Here is a 17,980-nt window from a genome sequence, read left to right as displayed (position 1 = left end):
CTCAGTTTCTCTCTGCAGGGCCCCACCCTCAGTCCAGACCCTGTCTAGCCCTGTCCTCACCTGTCTACCCCTGGTCCTCATCTGTCTACTCCTTGACCAATTTGCCCTCAGACCCATTCTTGCCCTCTCCCTGCTCTGTGCTGCATGACAGGGACTGAGAGCTGTCAACTACATTACCCAGGCTCCCTTGCCAACACATTTCCATTTACGTTTGGCCAACAGGAGGCAGTAGTGGGAAACTGGATAGTGGGAAGAAGGGAGAAGTGAATTTCTCCCCATCTTTCTTTCATAGTATTCAGCATTGGTTGAGTCTTCTCCATGGTTTTAGTTTCTTCCAGACAGTCATCTCTCCAAGGTCCTGACCTGCTGGACAGCTCCTCTGTGCCTCAGTACCTGCTGGTAATGGGATCCTGGCTGCCCCAGCTCCTGGGCTGTGCTAAGACCACCTCCTTCCTTTGTCCTTTCTACCCTATGGATGGAAGCACCTTCCAAATATTACTAATCTGGGTTGTCCCAGTGTCCTGTTTGGCTTTTCATTCCTTTTAATACCCTTGTCACAATTTCCCGCATTAAATTTCCTGTATTACACTGGTGTGGGCTCTGTTTTCCTGACTCCATCTTGATGGATACACACAGATAATTCCATTAGCTTCTTAATGGTTTCCCCACCTGCCCAGCCACCTGACACAGGCCACAAGAGTGATGCTGGGAAATGCAACTCTAATAGTGTCACTCTACCACCTGAAAGCATCAGTGGCTTCCTCACAAATTCCAGCTTCTGAGCCCCACCTTTCAGGACCTTGGCTCGCTTTACCTGGTATCCTTGTCTTCTGCTCCCACAAAGACATCCTGTGGCCCTGCCACCCCAGACTACTCACCAGCCCCTAGAATATGTTAGGCTTTTCCACATTTCAATGTCTTTAAACATTTCCATTCCCTCTTCCTGAATGCTGTTCCACCCTTGCTCCCTTTCTCCACTGCCAAACTTCCATCATCTTTTAAGACTCTACCTCAACTCCATCCCCTGGGGGAAGACCTCACCAAATCCCTTAGGCAAAGTTTACTGGCCTCCACTCTGCTCCCAGAGCGTCTCAGTCACAGTCCTGATATACTGATTGTCATTATTTTTATACATTATTTTCTGTTTGAGACCACTGAGATGCTTAAGCAGCCGGTCTTCTTTGTATCTCTAGTGAATAGAACACTGCCTGGCAGGTAGGAGGTTCTCAGCAAATATTTGCCAAATGGGTGGATGAATGAATAAATAAATGAGTAGAAGTTGTAAGGAAAGTCCATAAAAGAAGGACCTTGTAACAATTGGAGCTCTGAGATTACAAAAATAATGAAGGTCTATCACTGCAGGTATGTGAGCCAAAGCCAAAGAGTCAGGAATGTTCACCTGCACTTCCCACAATCCTTCTCCAGGGACTCTTGCATTGCTGGGGAGCATCTTGTAACATTCCTACTAGCTCTGGGACTTCTAGAAATTCAGCATTCTGTCTCAGGACAATTTATAAGCACAGCTAAAAGAAAGCCCACTCAAGCAAAACATCACAATCCTGTTTCATTTGTGGGAATACGGAGATCAGATTCCTTTCCCTCACTTCGAGCCGACCTCCTCTTGTGTGACATCTATGTTAACTGTGTTGAGATAATTATAATTTCTCTACAATGCGGTGCTTAATGAGGAAGTGAAACTGACAAATGTTCAGAGTAGGTTTAATCCAATTATGCAACGTCTTGATCCAGATTTCAAACTAAAGGAAAAACCAACTGCTGAATTGTGAATGAAAATTTATTTGCCATGAAAGATGAGGGGGTGGGGGAGGGGAGAGGTAGGGAACAGTTGTCCAGAGAAATTCTTCAATTAATGGATTGACTCTTCCTACATTGGCAGCAGGGAAATAAATTAAATCTAAGGCAAGGAAAAATCAACCGAAAACTGATGGTTGGGCGAATGGGGTCTCATAAAGCAACACACATGCACCAGGAGGGTAGGAGACAGAAGTGGCACCACGAGAGGCTTTCTGATCTTCAGAGATGGGCAGCTTGTATCAAGATTGGTTCTTTGTGAATCACAGATACCTTTTCAATATCAGGAGGATGAAAGCAGAGTGCCAGGCAGAGAGAGGGTCCAGGAATGAATTAGACATGGGCCCGACTCACAGCACTTCTAAAGGACGAGAAAGGTGTTCACAGCCAGCGACCAAGTACTGGACCTCCTGAGGCCCGAGTGCTATTATAGAGACTTAAAAACAATGAGAACTGGGTGAGGGGAACTGCAGCCTGAGTATTCATTCTGATTAGGGTGATGGTGAGGAGAGAAAGGGCTCTGTATTTTCTTTCACCTTGAAGGCAGCATGTTTTAGTGGAAATTGTGTGGGTGCCTGAGTCAAATTCTGGCTCTGCCACTGACTCACTTGTGATCATGGGTGAGTTATGTGACCTCTGACGCCTCTGCTTCCTTAGCTAAATGACATCTACCTCCCAGGTTTGGGATTACTGAAAGATAAGCGAAGACCAAAACCTAGTCAGTCCATGGCATACAGCAGATGCTCAATTAAGTGTACCTGCATTTTCCACAGTTAAGGCAACCTTGGACTCTTAGTACATATGGCCAGTTGCTGACACTATAAAACAGAGAAAGGAACAGAATGGAGGCCTGGGCTTCAAATCCCACTGGGATTTCTATCAGCTTCTCCCAGGACACAGCAGAAAGATCTAGAGCCCCGAATTCCAAGCTCTTCAGAGGTAACTAAGGAGAAACAGATTTCCTAGGCCCTACACTATGCCAAATGCTTGCTCAGTGAGATGACTTGGTTATTATACCTGGTAAACTTCCTTCCACCCAGAGTACCAACTCCCCAGGTCAGTGCTGTGCACTTCCGAGTGGGTGACTTTCAATCCAAGGTCATAATGATAAAGGCAGACATGGGGCCTCTAGCATATGTGGGTTGGCAGCTGGGATACTGGGAACAAGAGGATGTTGAGGTAAATAAATACTGGACATAATGAACATGGGGATGAGAGAGGAGATAAATCATTCTGAGGCCCAGGACTGCAGCCACCTTCACAAAACAGAATCCTTATGGAGCCATTTCCCTGAAGCCTGAATACTCCTAGGGACAGAGACCTCACTCCTCTAAGCGGCTGCCCTTTCCTGAAAATCAGCTCAGAGAGTCTGAAATTTCTTTCCTATATTGAACCCAGATTTGGTCTCTCATCATAAAACTTGGGCCTTTATCTTTATCATAAGACATTCCATAAAATAAGTGGAGGCAACTAATCCATAGAGTTCCTCACTCCTCACTTCCCCAGGGTCTATGAAAGTAGTCTCATTGTTACAGAAGATGCTTCCACACTGCCCCATGAGTCTCACCTGAGCCCTAAGATGCTGGAAGAAGATGGTCATCATTTTCATTCAGAAAAATGAGACCGAGAAAGTCAAAGTGATTGACAAAGATCACACCCAACGCGAGGGAAGAATCTCCTTTCCATTTCTGAATCCGTGTTTCATTAAAAGGAAATTAATGTCGAGTCCAATTTATCAATTTGACAACCTGTGTCCTTCCCATTTACCATTATGCCAAACTTTCAAGAATCTCCCTTTTGAAGGTCCCCAAACGTTATTACTGATCATCAGAAAGTCTTCTATGCCTGATACAACTACATAAAATACTTTTAAACTGGGCCACTATAAGGTGAAGGATAAAAGATATTTTTCAGCCATAAGAATATAGGGAGGGGGTAAGAGGGGAGGAAAGAAGAAAATCACCAAGTATTTCTCATGCAAAAACCGACATGAATCATTCTAAAGTTTAGGATGTGTCATTGAAACATTTGACCTTCACAGTAAGTTTCAACCTGGTTCAGTGTTGTGGGGCATATAAGGGTCTGAAATAGGCACTTCAGAGCCTGTGACTGCCCTGCTCCACTTGAGGATCCTCTGTGGAGCTAGAATCATGTTAACGGAGCAAAAAGCACTAAATAATGAATACAGTAATGGGGTGCGGAGCACACACCTTCCTCCCCACTCAGGAATGTCCCAAAGAGGCAGGATATCTGTCTAAAGAACAGGACCAGCAGTGTCAGCGGGCAGAAAGGAAGACCACCAGTATGTCCCCGTTTCTTCCAGAAGGAAATTGAACATACATTAATCCACTCTGAGTGCTGCTAAGTACAGGCCGCGTGGACTCAGGGGCCAGAGGGACCTCGATGATCTGCCTAGAACATGCTCCGTTTCTCCGTTGCCTGTTCCAATCCTGCCCATCTTTCAAAGCTTTGCCCAAAGCATACCCTCTTGCCTGTAACCTTCCTGTGTCTCTAGCCATCTAACATTTCCTGTCAGCAAGCATTTATGCCATTGGATTTCAGGGATCCTGACACAAAAAATATACCCATGTATTCACAACACAGGAGAGGTCAGCCCCTGTGCAAAGCTTCTGGCTGCCCTGACCAGGAAGAGCTGAAATGTGTACTTCCAGTAGTGAGAGGGTTTCATCCTTATCTTGGCTCAGAGTTCCTAGGAAAGGGTGGAGGGGAGCACAGCATGATCCCAAGAACAGACCTGTTAGGAGAAGGGGACAGTACAGAGGTGTCCCAGGGAGCTGCCTCATCAGGGCAGCAGGTCTGCAGGAGGGAGCCTAGAGGGCAGGAAGAGCCCACACAGGGGAAGAGGTGGGGGATGTAAAGTACATGTGAGAGGTTTAGGCAAGTGGGACCAACTTTCCAATACAGATACGATTTCCTCCTCAAAATTGCCTTGCAAGTTAGATTCAAAACCCCTTTGGTAGATGAGAACACTGTGATTCAGAGGGACAAGGACATGTGTCAGAAGTCCCACAGTGGTAAAAGCAGGAGCTGACGTTCCAGCTGCATCCGTCTGCCTCTCCATCGGAGCTGTGACTTTTACCTGCTGCCTCTTCTAGACTTTTAGCAATGCTGCAATCATTCATGGAAAAACCACCATCACCATCAGATGCTTCAAGGACCCTGTGGGAACAGCAGGCTGGAGCCGCGGCGGGCCATTCAGGCAGCCCAGATATTTCCCAACAAAACTGTATTATGTTGAATAGCTATTTTAGAGTCGGACAAACAGAGAATTCCCATTAAAAGAAAGTGCCGGGGATTTTTATAATCTGTACTACAGGGCAGAATCATTCATAGATTTACTAAATATCCCTTGAGCGGCTGTGAGGTGCCTGGCTTTCATGTACCAGGCCCTGGGCCTGCTCCGGTAACACAAGAACCTCACGAAGCTCCTGGAAGCAATGGGGAAGGAGGAGGATTCCCGCTGTGTGGTAAGGGCTATGAAGAGAGGAATGATGGGCTTATGAGGGCACAAGTCAGGGATGCTCAGCTGACACTGTTCAGAGCAGACATCCAGAAAGTCTCCCTAAGGGCACAGAGCTTGCAGCTAAGCTGGCCTGTTAGGGGATGGCTGCAGCGGGTGGGGTGGGGGGTAAGGGCTGGCTCCTTCAGGAAACTGTAGTGTGGTGGAGCTGGACCAAGAGGAGGCGGTCAGAGACATAGACTGAGGCTGGGACCCAAGTGCTGTCTATGCTGTGTAGGCTAAGGAACTTGGATTTTTGTTTATTTTAGCTATTAACCTTTTGCACTCGGATGTCGAGTGTGACTCGACACGGTTAGCATTAGAATAAAGGAATCGAGAAAAAAGCAAGCGAGTGCAAAGGGTTAAGCATGGAGATGGTGAGGCCAGGTTGGTTAGTAAATTCACTAAAATGAAGGTGGCAAATGAGGCATGTTTCCTCTAGTATCTACCCCTGCTAGGGGCCAGTGAGGCAATGTAGGCACAAATGGAATCGTGGGGAGCTGTGTCCAGGGGGGCTGGACCAGCTGAAACTGGAAAGACCCATGTCTCAGTGACAAGGAGGCCCGATTAAACGCAAGGGCCTCAGGGAGAAAAATTACTTTTTTCTGAGTGGCCCTCATTGCATCATCTCTACTATGTTTCCAGACGTGGGATTTTGGAAAGAGGCCCATATTTAGATATGTTTGTTTGTTTGTTTTTCATTAAAACGAACCTGAATTGGGCTTTGGAAGCAGTACTTAGGTAGGGTATGGTGGTTTCAGAAAGATCCTGGCCCAGTGGGGGTAGAGAAATGGACACTCAGCAAAAAGAAATTTCACAAGTACAAAGGGGAGGGGGGTCAGGAGGGAGTAAGAATTAGACCAGAAAGACTTCCCAACTCAGAGAATCCAAACCCTCAGATGTGGAAGGACATCAAGAGCTCACTCAGCCCTCTGCCAATCCCATGCTCGAATCTCCCACAGTCCTGCTGACAGGCGGTCTCCCAGGCTGGGGAGCGCACCCTCTCAGCTGCCGGCTCCTCCACCCTTGCACAGCCCTGCCCCTCAGATGCTCACCCTCACTGGAGCTGGAACTGGCTTCCTTGCCCCCACTGGTCCCAGTTCCCTGAGCTGGCTGGCACAGAGCACCACAGTCCCCTCTGTATGTGGTGCACTGGACTCCCATCTCCACATTCTCTTCTCCATGGTTTCTTTTTTCCACGTCAAACATTTCCAAGTCCTTCAGCTACTCCTCAGGGGATGGGGTTTCAAACCCCCTTACCAATCTGATCTTGAAACACACAGGTGTGTCTTTATACCTCCCACAGTGTGGGGTCCAGACCTATAACAATGTTCCAGAGAGAGTCATTTCTCCCAACAGCTTGTGAGGGCCAGAGCTGGGATTCTTGAGGGTCTGCATGACTTCAAGACCATACTCTTTCCACCCACTGCTGAGTTGATTGACATCAATAGTGATTAAACATCCTAGTTTTTTTTGTTAGTTTGTTTGTCTTACATACACTGTGGCAAAATCTCATGTCCCCCTGCTCAAGAGCCTTCATTGGCCCTGCAGTACACCCTTAATTATACAAAGTGTCCCCCCCCAAAATGTATACACACTTTAACAGCAGAGAGCTCGATTTTGAAAATAAAATGTATTTTAATAAATACTGCCTTTATCATCATTCAAAGTGTGTGTATACATTTTTGGGGACACCCTATACAGAGGGGTCATAGTGCCAATGGAGTTCCTAAATGTAGGTCTGTGCCTAGAGTGCTCTGGGGCCATACCTCAGAGCATGAAATTTCCTTTCTCTCTTGTATTTCCAGGAGTCCCACCAGCACATGGGGTCCGGATGCAGTGGCCACTGGCTGGACCCTTACACACTGTAAAGGTTTTGACTAGCCCTTCTTCTATTGTTCCTCTTAAACTTCTCAACCACTTCCAAGTTGGATGGCCAAAAGTCTTCCCAGAACAAAGACACTGTCCCCTAAAATCTTTGGCTGAAGAACACTTGAAACCTCCAATCCCTTGCACGTGGTGGTTTGCACAATTCAATTCACTGCCACTCATGAAGCCAGACCTTCATCCAGATCGGCAGCCCCACCAGTCTGTCCCGTATACTTCTTTCCCTCCCACCCACTAAGGAGTCCCAGCATGCAGTCACCAGTGAAGCCACATGGGTTGTGACCCTTATCCAGAAGAGGGGTCCCTTTCCTCAGGTTGCAGAAATATGAACACAGGTCACAGGAACCTGGCAGTAGAAAGGAGATGTACTTACACTTACAGGTTGACTTTTTGGCACATCATAAACACCTTCCTTCTTTTGGCTGGTGGGAACCTACGGAAAAATAAAAATTCAACACAGTCAAAACACTCTGGTGTTCCATTTTAAAAGAACAAAGCAACCAGAACTCAACTCTAAGGGGACCCCAGGGGATATGTGTGTGTGAGAGAACGGCTCTGAGGACCCAGGAGCCAACTCCAAGGGGCTGTGATAGCAGCAGGCCAGGAGGGCTGTGTGTGTGAATCATTTAACACATGTCTGCAGGCTGCCTCTGCCTTTGGGCTCCTTCACAGAATCACAGAACCACAGAACAGGAAGCTGCAGAGACCTCAGCAATCTTGTGGTGAAACAAATAATCCTCATTTCACCAAAGACAAAACTGAGGCCCAGGGATGTTCTCTGAGTTGCCCAAAGTGATTAAACACAGTTTGCAGCTGAGCTTAGACTGTTCAACCCTAAGACTGAGATCCAGGCTATTTAAAATATAGCAAGTATTAAGGTCCTCGTACAAAATTCCACTTCTGTTGGGATCACGTGTAAGCCACTGGGTAATCACCAAAGGCTTTGTTCAAGGAAAGGACCCAGAAATTATATGAAAAGTGTGAGACTAGGATCTAGAAAAAAAATCTCATTTTTTAATTTTTAAAAACACATATCTGTGTCTTCTCTCCCTCTCTTCTCTTAGTCACCCATCCAGTCTGATTGGGCTACATGGTGATGGTAACACCCTAAGCTGGTCACTTAGCTCCTCTGAGCTGCACTCTTATAAAACGGTGCTATAGGCTCTGCTTCTCACTCTGATTATTGTGAAGATCAAATGAGAAAATAGACAGTCAATAATCAAAATGTACTAGGAACCATAATATGGAAAAATGTTAGAATGATAGCTTCTTTTATCATGAGTGCATTACACACACACACACACACACACACACACACACACACACATTTTATAATACTTAACAACAGTGGATACAGTGAATACTGCTCTCATTTGTCAATCAAGGGCTTTGTACTGAAATGTCCCAAATTGAAAGTAATCATTGGTTGTCATTCCCCAGCACCTAGCAGAGCTTAGCCCACACCTCCATGGATGGGATCAGCCAACAGTGGTTTTAGAATTGTCTGATAGCATGTCTTTCCTCAGACTGGGGGCTCCCTAAGAGCAGGCATACTGCTCAGTAGGCTAGTAGGCCTTCAGTTGTGTCTGCTGGGTAAATGTTCCGTAGGGAAATGTGGGAAATGGTGAAGAAAAAAAATACCTTTTAGGCTTGGGCTAGGTAACCAAACCATGCTTAAAGAAGTAAGAATTTGAGCTTATTTCTTGAGTTCCTTTGTCATTTTCACTCTCATTTAACTTAAAATCCTTACAATAACCCTAAGAAATTGGTATTGTATCCTCCACTTTAAGTAGCAGAAAGTGAGACTCAGAGATGTTCAGGAACTTTGCTCAAAGCTCCATAGCCAGGAAGCGATCAGATTCAAATCCAGCTCCTCTGGCTACCAAACAAGACATTTATTCTGAAGAGTGTGAACTATTGTTGCCTATGTGCCAGCACTATTCTGAACATTTGTTTACGGGCATTCTCACATAATCCTCAGGACAAATCAATCAGGGAGGAATGACAACCAGAAAGTGCGGCCCAGAGAGGGTCCTGCCAGAGGGTGGAGCCTGGGCAGATGTCCTTTTCACTACTACTAGAGGCCCAGTGCACGAGATTTGTGCACTGGGGAGAGGCCCTCAGCCCGGTCTATGCCCTCTCACAGTCCAGGACCCCTCAGGGGATGTCTGCTTGCCAGCAGACAGACATCCCTCTTGCAGTCCGGGGCTCTCACAGTCTGGGACCCTTGCTTCTTACCACCTGCCTGCAGCAGAGGTAGGAGAGGCTCCCGCCACTGCTGCTGCGCTTGCCAGCTGTGAGCCTGGCTTCTGGCTGAGAGGTTTTCCCCTGTGGGAGCACACTGACCACCAGGGGGCAGCTCCTGCATTGAGCATCTGCCCCCTGGTGGTCAGTGTGAGTTATAGCGACCAGTCGTTCTGCCATTTGGTCAATTTGTATATTAGACTTTTATTATATAGGATACTACCGTATTTTCTGGTGTATAAGACGACTTTTTAACCCAGGAAAATCTTCTCAAAAGTCGGGGGTCGTCTAATATGCCAGGTGTCATCTTATAGGGCGGGTATATCCCAAACTCTATATTTTAACTGGAAAAGTTGGGGGCCATCTTATACGTCCAGTTGTCTTATACGCCGGCAAATACGGTATATAGACAGCTATCTCTGGGCCCTGGACCCACTCTTCTCACAGCTGTTCCAGGGGCTTCTTTTTCTCTGCCATCACATTCTGCACTTCCGGAAGCTCCTGCACATTCTTGCAGACAGTGGGACTATGCGTGAGCATGGCTGTGCAAAAGAGGCACTTGAGAACCACTCTTACAAACCTTCGTTTGCAGGTAGCCAATGAAGAATGCAATTTTCTTTGCTCCTGATAACTGGGCTCCATCTAAAAGGAATCCTCAAAGAATGCCCACAGAGTCCTTGTTAATGAGGGCCAATAAATTCTGAGCCCACGCTTGATTTCCATGAGCTCACCCTTTCCTGAGCACAACAAACAGCATTCCTGCTCCCCGTAATTCACTGCTCACTGTGGGCACTTAGCAAGCCGAACCGCTGCTGACTCTCAATTATCCCTGCAAATGGGGGAAAAGCGGCGGGATGGATAAACCCAAACTGTGCATAATTGAAAAAGCTTTTCTGCTTTCTCTCCCATGGGTGCGATATCAATCTGCCTGTTTGTCCTTTAAGATTTATCTCAGCCCAGACATCTTCTTGGGAGCCTCGCCTGATTCCCCAGGCTGCGTTTGAACCTTTCTCTGTAGTCTTGTAACCTCTGGTGCATCCTTTCATTAAAAAATAAAAGTTGCCAGGTACCTATTTTGTATCATGCATGGTACTTTGCCTGGAACGATGATGGAAAACGGGGACGGATATGGCCCCTGATTGCTCAGAGCCCCTGGCTTGTTGGGGAGATGGAAGAAACCAGGCTGTACAGTGAAGTGGGAAAGGGGCTTTCTCTTACATAGGACTTGGGAGACCGCACTGCAGCTGCCGGGTCCTCTGTCTTCCTGCTGCTCTGCAAGCTTGCTGAGGGCAGGGCTGATATTTCTTATCCTTGTTCTCCCATCTGTAAACACTGGTTAGCAAGAAACCTCTAAGCATCCAACATTTACCACGTGTGTGCTGAGGGCAGGACACTGTCCGAGGTGCTCCAGGGACGGGGACCAGAAAGAGCGGGGGTCCTGGCTCTCTTCTCCCCTGGCGGGCCCATGCCTTTGGTAGACCAATTTGGGAAAAATGATGTTTGGGAGTGACAATGGTTCTGGATCAAAAGGAAGCAGGAGGTCTGGTTTCTAATCCTGGCTCTGCCACAGGCTGTGTGACCTCAGAGGTCACTTTGTTCTCTGCACTCAGTGCCCTCATCTGGTTGTCATGAGCACCCAAGGGGTTGCCTATAAACTCCCTGAGGGTGGAGACCATGCCGTGGTCACCAGTACATCCGCATGGGCCGGGCACTGGCTAGGTGCTCGATACATAATTACTTTTTAAATGAACCAATTAATAGATGAGATATGACTCTAAAGCTATATGTTCAGTACTGTACATACAGAAGACACTTTCAGTGCAGTAGCATATTAGTAGTGTGGAGAGGCAGTGACATAGGACTAGAGACTTACATTTTAAAGTAATGATACTTGACACATGGTGGGTGATTAAAAATGATTTTGAAAGAACAAAATTGGGGCATGCCTGCACAGGAAGCTGTGATCTCACTCAGGCGGGGGGCTTGTTAAGAAACGAAAGAACTCTGGGCTCAGAATCAGAGGCGCTGGCCTTGGACCCAGCACTCAGATTGGAGGACTTGACTTTCTTACATTTAAAATGATTGTCATCGCAACTGTCATCATAGCTGTTTTTATCTCACCGAGGTACTGGAAGGGTCAAAACTGAGAACCGTGTAAAAATGCTTTGAACCGCAAGGCTCTGTGTCGTTTTAAAGGGATGGCTGCTAACTTTTCTGAGGCATGCAAAGAGAAAGACAATTACGATGATCAATCCGGTTGGGAAAGGAGACTGGGGAACCTCAAAGAGAGGTTACTTTACTCAAGAGCCCCTCCCTCCTGTCAGCTGGAGTTATAAACAGCACAGTTGGGAGCAGCTGCAGCTCTCGGACAAGATGGGGTGAGCGAGCCATGTTCCCCTTCAGTTAACACATCATCGTCAGACAGCTGGGCAGCAGCAGATGCTGACAACGTTGGTGAGAGAGGGGAGCTCACATCTACAAGGAGCCTACTAGGCCCGAGTGCTGATCTTCTCATTTTACAACTTCACATCACTTCGAGAAGCAGATGATATCATATCCCTATTTGTAGCTCAGGAAATTGAGATGCAGAAGTTATGTACTTCCCTCAGGGTCATCAAATAGTTAAAGGATTAGGCCCTAGTCCCCTTTCCTTCATTCCAGAAAAGGGGAGATGGAACTGAGTCTGAGTTCAGTCTGGGCTAGGCTGAAGTATGAGGAACACTGCAATCTACTCAGGAGGAATAGCTATGCAACACTTGGAGGCCCTTCAAAAAAATAATGAGGTTCCTAATTGCAGCTCCTTAAAAGCCCAGACCTATCTTTAGGCCCAAGAGTTTATCTCTTGTTAAGCAAATCGAGGCCCAGCCTGGCAATTGCAAGAGAGGAAAATGACCAGAGGCCTTTCCAATAGGGGGCGGTAAAATATTCATTCTCTTAAATGGCACCTTCCTGTTCATGATGGACAGACGGAGATTGGAGGTCAGAACTGTTAGAACAAGTGTGACTTTTAGATGGTGACTTGAAGATGCACAGAATCTGATTGTGAGATTCAGCATCAGCATTTTCTGAGCTAAGGAGAGCCCCAGGGTTAATCTATTCATTTACAGAGTCACACAGATGTGGGTATGACTGGGGAGTTTTACTTCTTGTAGCTCCGCAACCCTGTGAGCCTCACTTTCTTCATCTGTAATGTGGGAATAATGGCTCAAACCACATCAGGCTGCTGTGAGGGATATTAAGATACTACATATAAACACTCATTCACAGAGCAGCCCACAATCAGCGCTCAACAAGTTACCAAAACCACACACACACACACACACACACACTGTTCCTGTTGCCTGTAAAACATGCTCCTCTGAAGAATCACAAGTGTATGATGAGACAACTAGTTGCAAAGAGCAGAAAAGGGCACTGCCTGAGAGACTTCCGGTTTCATTGACTCATTTTACAGATGAGTAAACTGAGGCCCAGAGGAGAAAAGGAACTTGACAAGGTACAGTAATGCTGAGTTGGTAGTACTGATACTTAAGATCCTGAATTCACATATGATGGGCTCAGTGTGTGACCCAGATGAGCATCTTCCATACTTTCTCCACATGAGCTTGTTTTGTTCTCATGCCAACATGTGCGTTAGGAAAAAATTATTCCCCAATTTTGTCATTGGGGAAGCTAAGCTGAGTCTCTGAGAGGCCAAGTACCCTGCCCAGTACCACTCAGCCAAAGGTTGTTGGCGACAGAGCCACAACTAGAATCCAGTTTTCAACTTGCCTAAAACCCCCTCCCCCTATCCACCCCACAGGGTACAACATGAGTCCTGCCAACTACAACTAACTCTGAATTCAGAAACCTCTTATGTTGAAGGTCTATTATTGTAAAAGGTGCTCTCTCCACTGTAAATATGTACCACAGCTTTTTTATCCACTCATCTATTGATGGGGGTCTGGGTGCAAGTGTGAAGGGGTTGACAAGTACAGACTGGTAGTTATAGTATAGTCATGGGGATGTAAAGTACAGCATAGGAAATATAGTCAATGATACTGGAATAACTATGTATGGTGACAGTGGATGCTGGAAATATAAGGGGGAACACTTTGTAAAGTATTTGACAATCTAACCACTATGTGGTACACTTGAAACTAATACAGAATAATATTGAATATAAACTGCGATTAAAAATAAAAATTAAGAGAAGGAAAACTGTGAAAAACAAAAGGTGCTCTCTCTTCAGAGGAATATTGGTTCATGGTTCCTTTGACCCCATATTCAGGCACTGCCAGGTTGTACTTGAAAATCTGCCACTGAAGATAAAGATGCAACTTATCTGTTTGAAGACAGAAACTTTGTCAGTGATGATTTTAAACAAAACCTCCAAGCACAACCTCACACTTGGATCCAATCCAGACAGATCAGGTGGATAAACATACAATGTGGTGTCAGGGACACTGCCCCCTGCACTGAAAATCTGTGTATAACTTTTGACTCCCTGAAAACAGTTGTTCCTGGGTATTTATCAGAAATTGGTTCCAGGACACCACCCTCCCCCCCTCCCCCACTGGACACCAAAATTGGTGGATGCTAAGTCCCCTGTACAGAATGGGATAGAGCAATGCATACAGTCAGCCCTCTGCATCTGCGGATTGCCAACCAAAAATCGAAAACAGTACAGGTATTTATTGAATGAAATCCACATACAAATGGACTCATGTAGTTTAAACCCGTTGGTTCAATGGTCAACTGTGTTTAGATTATTATTCCACGGGGCTGGTTAAAACGGAGCACTTGATGGAGCCAACATCATACGTTGGTCATTTAGAATTCCGTGCATTTGATCCAAACTGAAAATCTGTTTTGTTTTTATTACACAAGTAATGTGTGCCCAAGGCAGAATAACAGACCACACAACTAAGTAAATTAAGAAAATTAAAATCACTTATGAAATACATTAAAACTGTTCCTACTTCTCTAATGTTTATATTCAAATTAGGACTGAAATTCTAATTAGTGAAAAACTGGAGGTTGTCATATTTGTTTGATGTGTTGCTAGGCTGCAATTACTCAAACTCTCTGATGGAAAAGCATGGGGCAGAAGCATGAGCTTAGCCTTCACACACGTGCCTGGGTTTGATCTCAGTCCTAAATAACTGTACAACCCTGAGGAAGCTACTCAACTTCTCCGAGTCTCAGCTTCCCCTGGTGAAAGTGGAATTCGAATGCCTACTTCATCGAATACTTGTGAGAATGAAATGGATTAAAAGTGTGTTCGTGGTTTTTCACATAAGCAGACATTTAAGAATATTAATTTACCTTCCCTTCAGCAGGGGTAAAACCTTTAGCTCTCCTTTCTTTTTTTTTCAGTGAACTTTCCCAATGTTGTTTTCAAGTAGCATTTTTGAATCTGTACTTCATTTTTAGTAGTGTGGTGAGCTTTTTAAAGAAACCAGATGAGCACATTCTTTTGAGAAACGAAGGACCCTGCTATATTATGGACAACAACCCTCCAATGAATTAATTTAGAAAAATGGAATAGCTGATTTTGGGTCGACTGAAAATAGTTAAGATACATTAGAAGTTAAAACACTGCACCCAACTGGCCATGAGCCATTCCATGATTAGGTATGAAAACTGCTGTTAAGTTGGAGGGAAGCCGAAAGCAGGGGTATCTTAACCAGCCTGGAATGACTGCATGGAGTGTGTGCGGAGAGAGCCCTGGTCCTTCAGACCCCGCAGAACATCTGCTGGTGATGGTGCAATGCTGAGAGAGAAGCAATTTTATACCTGATAAATGTTTTCTTCCGTTTCGGGGTCACGGATTGGCTCGTGTCCAGCCTCAAACACAATGTACTATTATGCAGCGGCCAGAGAGGAAAGGTCAGAGGAAAAAGAAAGAGGGAAAAAAAAGCATTTGGAATTCAAGATACAAATCACAGTGAGCATTAAAGAAACGGGCGCAAGAGAACATATCTTAGTGAGACCACTGAATTACGGAGATACCAGCAAGCCTTGCACATTTCTGCCTTTTCTAAAGAAATCTGCAGATGGCTGGCAGCCAGTCCTCCGTGATGGTTGCACGGGGCCCAACAGCTCCTCTGCAGCCACAGCCTCCTCACTCAGTGGCATTTATCTCGGTACTGCCTGCCTGTGCGGCATGCTGAGTGAGAATGGCGTCTCCTGGGAATGCCTGGGTCCCACCTTTGTAAACTTTGGGTCACAGCAGTCGCCTCCCTTTGCTCAAGGCTCAGGTTCCTAAGCCATCTTTGAAGTGCTCATAAGTCCCAAATTCCCTCGTCCCATAAATATCACCTGGATTTCATTCTCCGTTTGAAGTATTAGGTATCAGAATGGCCATGTGCATGTTTGTGACTCTAAAGGACCAGCCCATTTCTAAAAGGCCAACATTCTTCATTCTTTGGAGCCGGTTAGCCAAGGGCTGAGCTCGCATTATAATTATAAACAAATCCTCGCCTCAGCATTCACTATAAAGCCAAGGCTGTCATTAAGTGCATATGACTTCTGTTAGTCTTATGTGCTAGATACTTCTTCCACTACAAGTTATCCATATTGTGCTGCTTTTAAAATCCATATTATCTTAATTTTGGCATAGCAGCTTTCTGTGTGCAAATATGCATTCACATCTATGCATGTGTGACACACACATATCTAGAACCCACGTTGTGTCCCAGTTAGAAATACAAGTTTCAGGTTTTCTTTTATGTCCAGCAAGTACATGTTTGGGCTTCTTTCTCTCCTTGGGAAAAAGCATTTGGGGTGAGGGGCAGGGGCCACCTCTTCCCTTTTCCCTGCATCTGTTTGAGCAGAGCACATACCTGAGCCCAAGAGAAGTCATGTCTCTACGCACACCTGGGCTGCAACCCTGAAGAGCGTGCAGAGAAAGCTGTGGGCTGGGATGACTCTAGGATCTCCCCTTCCCTCCTCACAACAGCCCCTGGGCACCAGCCAGCTCATCAGAGGGGCGGCCTGGCTGATCAAGCTGGGAGAGGCTTCTCACAGCCTTTCCAAAGCTTACAAACCCATCCTTTGGGTTTGCATTCAAATGTCTGAACGCCAGTCCCCATCTCCAGTTCTTTACTCAGAGAAACCACCTCATTATTCAGTCTCTCTCACGAACTCAGAATATTCAAGAGACTCGTGAAAACGTTCAGCTCCAGGATCAGACATTTACAGATCATGGAGGGGGCTGAGGCAAGGCAAGATGGGAGAGCGCATCGCCACACCCCATGTTCCTGATGCTGGCCACACTTTTGCTAGTTCTCATGGAAACTGGCTCCTGCGGGGGCTGGCAGCCCTCACCCTCAGAAACCATCTTGTCCCTGTCTAGGCTCCACAGGCAGCAGATGCTTCAAGTCTATACCACAGGCCTAGCCATTCCGGACCCTAAAAACCCATTTGGTTTCAGGAATTACCTGGTACACAGGATCTTCAACATCCTCTTCCAGAATTGTCTACAGCAGAGCGAGGGCAGGGGTGGGGGTGAGAGCAGAGGACATAGGAGAGATGTGAGACTGGATTCAGAAGTTATAGGACAGTAAAGAAACCAGTTCCGCGTAGGACAGGCTCGGGGGCCATTAGGTAGAAAACACACAGAAAACAACAACAAAACCCTTGTAGCCACCCCCACCCACTGTAACAACAGCAAGAGCAATTGTGTTTCTTTCATTGTCCTCCCCTGAAATCTTCCTCTGGATTCAAGATTTCCGTTTCTCTTACATGTCTAGAATTTCAGAGAATAAGGGGTCATTTCTCACTGCTTGCTTCTGAGCTTGTAATTTCCCCGAGAGCCTTTCATCTTTATTGCTATTTGGCGGCAGGAAGAGAAGCCCTGACTGTCAGTTTTCACATCTATTTATTTTAAGCCCCAATCTTCCCCGGTACCGGGATAAACTCACAGCTATACCTGATACACAGCTTGTTCACACTGCTTATCCTTTTGTGCCTTTTTTTCCAACTCTTCTCTTTGCTTCAATTCATAAATAAGTTGAAAGAGATCTCTCAAGTCCAGAATAACAGGTTCAGCCTGGAGTGAAAGGTGGTAAAAAGCATTATTAATAAGGGGATGCGCCTGAGCTGCGAAGACCCACTTTTGTGTGTGCTGGCTACAACCCACAGCTCTTCCTTTTCCTATTAAACTGAAAGCATTCCATCTTTAATTAATTCTACCTAGTTTGTATTGGTTTAGTAAATTGCATCTAGGCTAAAGTTCATTTCTCCAACTAATTATATTTATAAATTCATAATAATCATAGGCGTAAAAGGCAATGCTTTTAGTTATTAGTAATTTCGGATACAATAAAATTAGAGTAGGCCTTATGCAAAGTGGCTATTTGTTTTCTCTTATTTTCTTTTTAAATGAGGCTATGAACACCAGGAAACTTATTTGTATACTGTGCCTCCAAACCTGCTTAATCAGAAAGGAAAATAGTCAGTCCTTGCGAAATACCCATTAGTAAAAACAACAACAAACCCGGATGGGCATGAGGTGTTTTCCGGCTTCCAGGC

General features: G+C 45.7%; 1 protein-coding gene across 2 annotated transcripts in view; it reads right to left on the bottom strand.

The window, feature by feature from the left end:
- DAB1 (DAB adaptor protein 1) overlaps positions 1–17,980 on the bottom strand; it is a 278,601-nt gene that overhangs the window by 47,184 nt on the left and 213,437 nt on the right. The window contains exons 6-7 of one of the 2 annotated variants that reach the window (XM_079776036.1): positions 17,379–17,498; positions 7,593–7,652 (exon numbers count right to left, since the gene is read on the bottom strand). In XM_079776036.1, coding sequence (XP_079632162.1) covers positions 7,593–7,652; positions 17,379–17,498 — 180 coding nt within the window. The remainder of the gene's footprint in view (positions 1–7,592; positions 7,653–17,378; positions 17,499–17,980) is intronic. The other variant, XM_079776037.1, reaches the window with a different exon arrangement.

This window comes from Cnephaeus nilssonii, assembly GCF_951640355.1.
Source record: "Cnephaeus nilssonii genome assembly, chromosome: 7".
In the NCBI taxonomy this organism is placed as follows: Eukaryota; Metazoa; Chordata; class Mammalia; order Chiroptera; family Vespertilionidae; genus Cnephaeus; species Cnephaeus nilssonii.
The sequence above is the reverse complement of the archived record's forward strand: the minus strand, read 5'-3'. Positions and strand labels throughout refer to the sequence as shown.